The following is a 10,313-nucleotide window of genomic DNA, read 5'->3' as shown; positions in this document are numbered from 1 at the left end:
CACTTTTTTTGTGAATACATACATAATATACATAGAAAATACCCATTGTCATACTCACGAATATAAATATATGTATAGAGCCTGGAATCAAAGCCGCAACCAAGGAAGTAAGGCGTTGTGCTAAAGCGCTAAACCTACGACAAGATGTGCACAGTTAGCTTCATATTATATTATACATATGTGGGTATCTTGAATCGAGCTTTAACATACATGTCAAACGTTCAGGAGCAGGTTTGGTAATAACGCTGTGGAATGTGTGGTGAGAATATAGTTATTGTCAGAGGTATAGATGGAGTCTGTGTGTAATTAATTTCTTGTTGACTATGCAATGTCACTCAGTAAGATGCCAGCCTTATTAGAAAATGAGTGGAGTTTGCGAACGAGCTCGAGTTGCAGTGCATCTGTTAATTTATACGTATCTCTGCATAAAATATATAAAAACTCTCTACTCTATTTGCTTTTTATTGTTCTTACACTTCGTAAACTTAATTCAACATAAGTCAATCAATCAAATCAAAACTCATTTATTCAAGAAGGACACTTTAGCCGCTTATGAACGTCAAATTTTTAAGTTGAAATTATTTCATAATAACATTAAAAATATAATTTTCATTAATAATAATAGTAATATATTAGATACCTAGTGTTAATTACTAATACTTGTAAATATTTAGTTAAGTAGGTTAAAGCTACTTAAATACTTATGAATTATTACAAATTATTTTACAATAAAAGTTCGTTCTGGGAGTGTTAACATGAGTTGGTAATTAATAAAACGAAACCTAAGTAATAAACACGACCTGTTGATTCTTGTTCGAATCTTTCTTTAACGCTATAAAATTAACATAAAATAAACCAATAGGTTATTAAATGACGTACTCAAAAGATAGACGTCCTTGCTGATCCAGTGGCTTAGCATACCACCGTATTCGTTGGTCGCGGGTTCGATTCCTCGCACTATGCAAACATTTGTAGTATGTTATGTATGTATTTAGAAAAAAATCTATCTATTGCCTAGTATACAAATCACAAGTTCTGCTGTTGTTGCTGCTAACTAAATAGTGCTGTGTAATTTGTCCAGAGTTATTATTATTAAACTCCCATTTGGAGTTAGGTAGGTAGGTAGTTAGGAGTATTTTAAGATGGTCCATGATTTACCGGCCGCCTTACTTGCTCTTATTTCAGTAAACAAACTTGCTAGAAAATTATATCATCGTCTAAAGTGTGATACTCAGGCCGTGCGTGAAGGATTACAGACGTGACGGCCTCTCTCCGGCCGTAGCAACCGGTTTTACGCGACTATTAAATTGAACGAATCGCCTTCCTCGCTGACAATAAAACTGTAGTGAATTTCCTTCGGTTGTATTCTCAAATGGCTCGAGCTGGTAACGTTCCTTTTGAGATATTTAAGAGAGCTGCTGACTTATGTGACCGGAGCTGAAGTTGAAAACACGTTTTCTGGATGTAAACACTTTGAGAGATTTGCTGTTATTCAAACAGGTTACAAATTTATATATTATATATGTTTACTTATCAGTAGGTCTCACTGTAATGCTTAACAGTGCCTTACAATAGAGTATGAATTTTAAAAAACTTATGCAGATTATATTTTGACACCGATTATTCGTAACAACTGTACATCGGATCAGTTATAGGTACACTATTATTAAGTACATATATGTAATATATATATATATACAAAATATAAAGATAATAAAATATAGAAAACAAATGATTATGGGTTATCATGGGTATAAAATCAATAGATAATAATATCTATATTTCTCGACACCCATTGGGATAAGTTAACATACCACATTACCGCACTCCGAGGGCTTCCCTTCCAACATAAATCATTCTCCATGTTCCTATAACTTTGTTCTCGCCTATAATTTAAACTACGTGTTTTGTGATATATTACAGTATTTATCTTGTTACGAAATTCGTGACATTCACGGTTTATGGTTTTACTATAAAAGTAATATAATATAATGTATAAGGATGTATTTCAATAACTTATACTAAGTTCTAAGCTAATATTATAAAGAGAGTGGATTTTATTTTGAGAAAAATAAACCTCTGCAACGATTTGAACAATTCTTTCGTTATAACAGGTACACTATTCCAATATAATACATGCGAGCTTCTTTTTATACTATTGTTAGATTTTATGTTTCATCTGTTTCTTGAGACACAAACTGTGCCGTTTTCTGTTTCGATCTGACAAAAGCTGTCAGAAATTGTAAATTATAATGATGCTTAGATATGCTTGTCATATTCATAAATTCATACTTTTTTTTATTACTAATATTACTTAATTTTAGACGAAAAGTCCCATTGACCGAATTAAATATAGTCAACTGCGGAAAATGTAGCAGATTACTAATAGATACAATTTCTAATATAGAACCGAATACCGACCGGCAACATAGAAAGTGATATAAATACGGATATGAATTCTCGCAATATATTTTAAAACTGTCGTAACCCTTATTGTATCTACCTACAGACTACAACAATTCCTCAAAATTAATTGGGTTAGAAGCACCAAATTAAATTTCAGCCACAGTAATTCAAACTAAACAAAAAACAAACAAGGTCTTGCTTAGGATGTCAGCGGAGGTAAGCCTTAGGCTGTGTTTACTTCGAGAATATTTATCAAGACCCCTTACGCCTACGACCATCGTGTTTCTCCTGTAGAGTGAACTTGACAACTGATGGTGGTACATTTGAATGAATTTAATACCTATAATAGAAAATAGAGGAATATTCGTTTCAAAACGAAAAGTTCGTTATTATTTTTTTGTGTTAATATAAAAATGCGAGAGTACTGATTACTAGGTAGTACTGAATAATTGGAAAAATTACTGCGTCCTTTTTCCGAGTGTACACATATTCTGTGATATTTTTGTACTATTTAACTTCCATATACCGTACTACCGTATCTGTTCCATAATTATTTAATAAATTTGAATAATATATTTTTTTAATTTCCATTCTATTTCTATTTATCACAAAAAAGGTGAAATCGGTTTAGAATTGCTGTAACAGACATAAGAATCAAAATGAGAACATCGTCAGGTTTAATGTCGGTTAGAAGTTGCGAAGTGCTTGTTTAATCGTAATGGAAACACTTGAATTAATGAATCTATTCTTCAAGTCCCTTTACAATTTTGACACAATTATCGTTACACGTGTTAGAACTAGTGTGAATTCTGTATCCTGTTCCACAATTCTGTGTTTGTGACTTGGCACATACAGATAGGACATTGTTATTAGAGGTTCATATTGTTTACTAGCCATTCTGTTGGAAGGTAAAGGAACTGATAACGCAACAAGTTGTATTAAATAATCTCAATTGTAACTTTAAATCACATGATATGAAATTTAAACAAAGGTGTACATTTAAGTCTGAATCTAATTGTAAATATAAATATTTGATTATTAATTATTAATTGTATAATTATGACAACTACTATATCCCAACAACCACTGTTATATATTTTTATCTACTTACTTAACGCTTACTTATTTACAAATATGCGTGGTATTAGATATTCATGAAAGGTAAACACATATCTTGAATCAAGAAAATTATGTTAACAGATAGACTATAAAAAGAAGAACGATGGAGTTCCCCGTCAGTTCTTCTCTACTGGAATACGAATTGAAAAATAATCTAGTAAATAATATTGTTCGCGACTATTGTAAATATTCGATTATTGTTAGCTTAATAAAATTTATAATTGTAGTAGTTTCAATTCCCTAATAGGTAGAATTAAATTGTATTGTATGTAAAGTTTAAATTAATAAATAAAGGAGCGAGTAGAGGTGGTCTTTTCGCGCTCTCCGTCCCGCTCGCACCTATGTGCGTAACACAATCGTTACCTAGTACGTGACACGGTACGAGCGGGCGGAGTATAAATATAGGTGCCGAACGCGGCACAATTCATTCCGCTTCCATCGCTAGTACAGACCACCGAACTCTGCTCGAGAGGATAATTACACTTGTCTTTCTTGTTTCCACCTGCACCCGCAACCTTACAAACAAGTACGGGGAATAGATACCCGTACATCTGGTCCTTCGAGAAGCCGGATTGTTGGAAGAAGAAAGCAAGACTGCACAGAGATCAAGATCACAGATGCCAACAACAAGAAGCCAAAGAACAGCCATGGAAGCTCAATCAAACGAAGAAAACACCGCCGCCGTCACGTCGCCTGTCGCCGCCACGCCGACCGTCGCCGCCACTACGTCGACCACCACGACGTACACGTCCTCGGAACCTACTGCTACCACGGAGACTTCCGCGGAGACTACCACAACAATTCCAAGGGCGCCGCGCACCACAGCTTCAAAAAAGAAGAAAGAATTGGCTAAAGCCCGAGAAGAATTGCTACGCAAGGAGGTAGAACTGGCCGCCGCACGCGTCGCAGCATTGGAGGCGGACACGGACGACGAAGAGGAGGACGAAAATGAAGAGGACGCCGCCACATTAAGAAGAGAGAGGACTACGGACTGGATTCGCCGGACGAGCACATTGGCACTCACAATGGAGCCGCACACAGAGAGGACGACCGCCGACTTGCATCAGGGGATTAATATCTCATCGATACCCGCCGGAGAGGGAACGAAAGCGCCGCAGCCGCAGCCGTGCAGCGACGCATTCCGACGGGACCATGCAAGCCACAACGGTCCGAGGGAAGACTCCATAGCACCGATGATGCCAACGAAGAAAGAAGAGGATTCACTGAAGGGGGGCATCGACTATAAGGAATTGGCGACTGCAATGACTATGGCAGCTCGCGCAATTCAGCCTTCCACAGTGCCGCGAGTCACAGAACTACCACCCTTCAACGGCGCGTCAAGCGAATGGCTGCCCTGGAAGATGGCCTACGAAGAGTCTGCGGGGCAGCTGACCGAGCAAGAAAACTTGGGTAGATTACGTCGGTGTTTAAAGGGTGCGGCCAAAGAGGCTGCACACTGTCTTTTCGTTGGGGATACGTCTGCAGCAGAAGTAATACAATTACTTGCTACGAGGTTCGGCCGTCCAGGAGCACTCGTGATGGCCGAGATGAATAAACTTCGTGCGCTGCCGCGGCTGTCAGACAACCCCAAGGACATCTGTCTATTCGCGTCCAGAATAGCCAATGTCACTGCAACAATTCAAGCCCTGAAGAAGAACCACTATTTGTACAACGAAGAAGTGACAAGATCCATCACGGAGAAGATGCCTTCTGCGCTACGATTCAAATACTACGACTTCGTAGCAGAACAGCCAGCTGATCAACCGGACCTGATAACGCTCTCCAAGTTCCTGCAAATCACCGCAGCCAGGTGCGGTGACTTCGCACCCGCCGAAGTAATAGTAAATGAAGACCGGCGGGAGCCAGCAACGAAGAGAAGCGTGAAAACATACATCACGCAGGAGAAACTGACTTCACCGCCGTGTCCGACGTGTAACAGGGAGGGACACGCACCACCCGATTGCATCACTGTGAAGAACGCCGAGCCACAAGCAAGATGGGAGATAGCAAAAAAACACAGGCTATGTTTCCGTTGCCTGAGGATAAAAAGATTTCGTCACAACTGCAAGACGAAGAGATGCAACGTTGGTGGGTGTACACACCTACATCACCCACTCCTGCACGTCGACACCATAGAGAAGAAGGACAGCGAGCCCTCCGATGATAAAGCAGCCGCAGTCGTCGCGTCTGCGAGAGAAGATAAGAAGATCGCATTCCTCAAGATAGTGCCGATACAAGTGATCGGTCCCAAAGGAACGTGCGATACATACGCACTCCTGGACGACGGCGCAACGTGCACCATCATCGAAGAAGCAACAGCGAAGCAAATCGGCGCCACTGGTCCTCCCGCACCCTTCTACATAGAGGCCGTGGCCGGGACACGCATAAACGCCGATGAATCGAAGCTTGTCCACTTCACAATACGGGGACGAAGATCGGAAGATCATGCCGTGTCTGCGCGAACCATGAAGAAACTACTGTTATCTCCACAAACAGTATCACGCAGCGCAATAGAAGACTGTCCACACTTGTACGATATAATAGATCAGCTGACATATGAAGAAGGTCAACCGACGGTTCTGCTGGGTCAAGACAACTGGCATTTGCTGCTCGCACATGAAGTCAGAAGAGGCAATAAGACAAAACCGGTCGCATCACTCACCGACCTGGGTTGGGTGTTGCACGGCACGGGAGCGGCGAGAGCGAGACAGCAAGTGCACAGAATCAGTCACTTAGTCGACGGGCAAGAAAATGAAGAATCCATAGAGCGATTAATGAAAGAACACTTCGCTCTCGAATCACTGGGCGTCACACCGAAGCGCTCATACAATGAAGAGGAACAACGCGCGCTGAAAATATTGCAAGAAAAAACTCGCCCGTTACCGGCGGGAGGCTACGAGACCGCGTTGCTATGGAAACGCGACAACGCAACGCCGCCGGCTAACTACGACTCAGCAATGCGACGCCTCGAGTTAATTGAGAAAAAACTCGACAAGAATGAAGACATGAAGAACAGATATAAACAGCAAATTACCACGCTGTTAGAAAGGGGATATGCAGAAATCGCCCCACCGGTGAAGACTGAACGAGTATGGTACCTGCCACACTTCGCTGTCATCAACCCACAGAAACCGGACAAGCTGCGCATCGTGCACGACGCCGCCGCCAAGACAAGGGGCATTAGTCTCAACGACATGCTGCTGTCGGGACCCGACCTACTCCAATCACTACCTGGGGTCCTCATGAGGTTCCGACAGCGCCGTGTGGCGGTCACAGCGGACATCAAGGATATGTTCATGCGTGTCACAATACGAGAAGAAGACCGAGACATGCAACGGTTTCTATGGAGAGGAGATCGACGCCAGGGTCCAGCTGTCGAATATAGGATGAAGAGCGTCATCTTCGGGGCCACTTCGTCGCCATGCACGGCGATATACGTAAAGAACAAGAACGCCGAACTACATAAAGAAGAGTTCCCGGAGGCGGCTGCAGCGGTGGTTGTCAATCACTATGTTGACGACTACCTCGCTAGCTTCGACACTGAAGAGCAAGCCGTACGAGTCTCAAGCGAGGTCGCCTACATCCACAGCCGGGCGAACTACTATCTTCAGCGCTGGGCATCGAACTCGCGCCATGTACGAGAAGAGTTCTCACATAGAAATGAAGAGAACATGGTGCAACTCGACGCTGAGAAGATACTGGGAATGGTGTGGCGGCCTGAGGAAGACAGTCTCGGGTTCAACTTCAACGGGAACAAACTTCCGTTACATATCATACGAGGCGAACGCACTCCAACGAAGAGAGAAGCCCTCCGCGCCGTTATGTCGCTGTTCGACCCATTGGGCCTGGCCACACCCGTCACAATACAAGCCAAGAAGATATTACAAGAAACGTGGCGCACGGGTATCGGCTGGGACACCGAACTGCAAGAACGGGAAGCAGCAGCGTGGCGGAGCTGGATATCGCACGCACAGCAGTTACCCCACTTGGTAATACCACGGTGTTACCCCGGTGTGGCGACGGCACATACGACGGAGCTTCACACATTCGTCGACGCGAGCTCAGATGCATACGCCTGTGTCGTATACTGGCGGGCCGTATGCGTGACCGGCGAGGTACGTGTGTCACTCATCGCAGCCAAGGGAAGAGTGGCCCCTTTGAACAAGGTCACCACTATACCACGTCTGGAGCTGCAAGCGGCCGTACTAGGGAGCCGCCTGTCACGCACGGCTGTCGAAGAACACGATCTGAAACCTGCCCGTCGTGTCTACTGGTCGGATTCGCGTACCGTACTGTCTTGGTTACGCACCGGGCCGCGTGCATTCAAGCCCTTCGTCGCTCACCGAGTCGCTGAAATTATGGAAGATACGAAAACGAACGAGTGGAGATGGGTGCCGACGGCCGACAACGTCGCGGATGATGCCACACGCGACGTACCACACCACTTCACTTCAACACACAGATGGTTCCGGGGGCCGCAGTTTCTATATCGACCAGAAGAAGAGTGGCCTCATGAAGACGATTCCCACCATACGGAAAATACAAGCGAAGAGCGCGCCCACACAATACAAGATGCAACACGATTATCTCGAGCGTTGCCCGATCCCGCGCGATTCTCCGACTGGATGAAGATCGTCCGCAGTACGGCCCGCGTATTGCAATTTATAGATAAGTTACGACCACTCAAGCAACACTGCGCCGTCGCTACCCACAAGAGAAACAAAAAACATGAAGACGATCCCACGTGGCGAAGCAACAAGATAAGAAAACCAGGACCGTCGAAAAGAAAAAACGTACGTGCGCCTGTGTGTTATATACCCATAGACACACACTACTTAGAACGCGCCCGTCGGCTATGGATCCGCTCAATACAGGAAGAGGCATTCAGCATCGATATAGCGGCGTTGCGACGCAATAAACAACTGTCGTCGAGTAGTCGACTTATACAGTTGTCCATTTTTATCGACGAAGACAATGTGCTGCGACTCCGCTCAAGGGTGTCGGCTGCCGCCGATCTGTCCGCGGAGCAACGGGAACCACCCATAGTCGACGGTCAACATGTATGGGTACGCCTGTACATAGCATGGGTGCACAGAAAACTTCATCACGGGGGCTTCGAAACCACTGCGAACGAGGTGCGTCAACACATGTGGGTGTTGCGCCTACGACATGCCGTTCGTAGTGAACTGAAGAGATGCCAAACGTGCCGCATCAGGAAAGCAGCACCAGCACAACCATCAACGGGCAACCACCCACGCAGCAGGCTGGCACATCATCAGCGGCCGTTCACCTTCACCGGCCTAGACTACTTCGGGCCGATGACAGTGACGGTGGGTCGCACGCATCAGAAGCGGTACGGCGTGCTGTTCACATGTCTCACCACGAGGGCTGTGCACCTGGAGATCGCCGGCAGCCTCAGTACCGACTCCGCAGTAATGGCTCTGCGGCGCTTTATAAGCCGCCGCGGGTGCCCCACGGAGCTGTGGTCGGACCAAGGCACCAACCTCAAGGGTGCCGACCTCGAGATGAAGAAAGCAGCCGCTGAAGCCATGGAAGAAGAGTCGTCGGTGCGCTTTATACGCTGGCGCTACATACCACCGAGCGCGCCCTTCATGGGCGGCGCCTGGGAACGACTAGTGCGCAGCGTAAAAACCGCGCTGGCCGCAACACTACATGAACGAGCCCCGAAAGAAGAAGTCCTCCTCACCCTGCTGGTGGAAGTAGAACACACCCTCAACAGTCGACCTCTCACCCACGTGTCGACATCAGCAGACGACGAGGACGCACTCACCCCCAACCACTTCCTATTGGGAGGTCCGTCCCGCGTACCACTGCCGGGAGCTTTCGCTGAGGGCGATACGGCGGGCAGAAAGGAGTGGCGCGCCAGTCAGTGGCTCGCTGACTGCTTCTGGAGGCGCTGGGTAACAGAATATTTACCCCAGCTACAACACCGGCGGGAGCCCCGAGCTACACACGGAGTCATCAAGTTAGAAGACTTGGTGCTGGTGGCGGACGGCAACCTGCCTCGGAACTCCTGGCCGCGCGGCGTGGTGGTGGCTACGTATCCGGGACCGGATGGTGAAATACGGGCGGTCGACGTACGCACTAACAAGGGGATACTTCGGCGGCCTACGAAGAAATTAGTAATCCTGCCAATCGAACAACGCGAACTCGAATTAAATACAGCTTAGCTGCGGCGGGAGATATGTTCGCGACTATTGTAAATATTTGATTATTGTTAGCTTAATAAAATTTATAATTGTAGTAGTTTCAATTCCCTAATAGGTAGAATTAAATTGTATTGTATGTAAAGTTTAAATTAATAAATAAAGGAGCGAGTAGAGGTGGTCTTTTCGCGCTCTCCGTCCCGCTCGCACCTATGTGCGTAACACAATCGTTACCTAGTACGTGACACGGTACGAGCGGGCGGAGTATAAATATAGGTGCCGAACGCGGCACAATTCGATTTCCGCTGACCGACGCGCTAGCGAACGCACGTATGTGCTCGCTAGTCCCGCCGCCGTCTCGCTGTTCTCTGCTCCCTCGAGCAAACCACCGCGCGCGCGCACGTAGCGCAGTTACGTTCGCGCGTTCTTATTCATATACTTCGCCGCGTGTTAGGTGCACTCGGTGCACCTAGCGTGGCCCGGGGCCTCCGTGTCCCGCGCCGACCGCGGCCGACCGCGCTCTCGGCATCCGTTCCGACACAGTGCTACCGGACTTTCCGCGGGTGTAGTGTTGTGTTGTGAGGACTGAAGGAGGAACTCTCTTCGTTCAAGTGAAGTGAA

At 45.9% G+C, this 10,313-nt stretch overlaps 1 protein-coding gene across 1 annotated transcript; it reads left to right on the top strand.

The window, feature by feature from the left end:
- The first annotated feature begins 4,172 nt into the window (after positions 1-4,172).
- On the top strand, positions 4,173-9,716 carry LOC131841092 (uncharacterized). Its single transcript, XM_059189329.1, has one exon. The coding sequence runs from the start codon at positions 4,173-4,175 to the stop codon at positions 9,714-9,716; it is 5,544 nt and encodes a 1,847-aa protein (XP_059045312.1).
- The last annotated feature ends 597 nt before the right edge of the window (positions 9,717-10,313 follow it).

The sequence above is a fragment of the Achroia grisella genome, unplaced genomic scaffold (assembly GCF_030625045.1).
Source record: "Achroia grisella isolate CSIRO2021 unplaced genomic scaffold, CSIRO_AGI_Agris_v1 utg1573, whole genome shotgun sequence".
Lineage (NCBI taxonomy): Eukaryota > Metazoa > Arthropoda > Insecta > Lepidoptera > Pyralidae > Achroia > Achroia grisella.
Note: the sequence above shows the minus strand (reverse complement) of the source record. Positions and strands in the feature narration are given on the sequence as shown.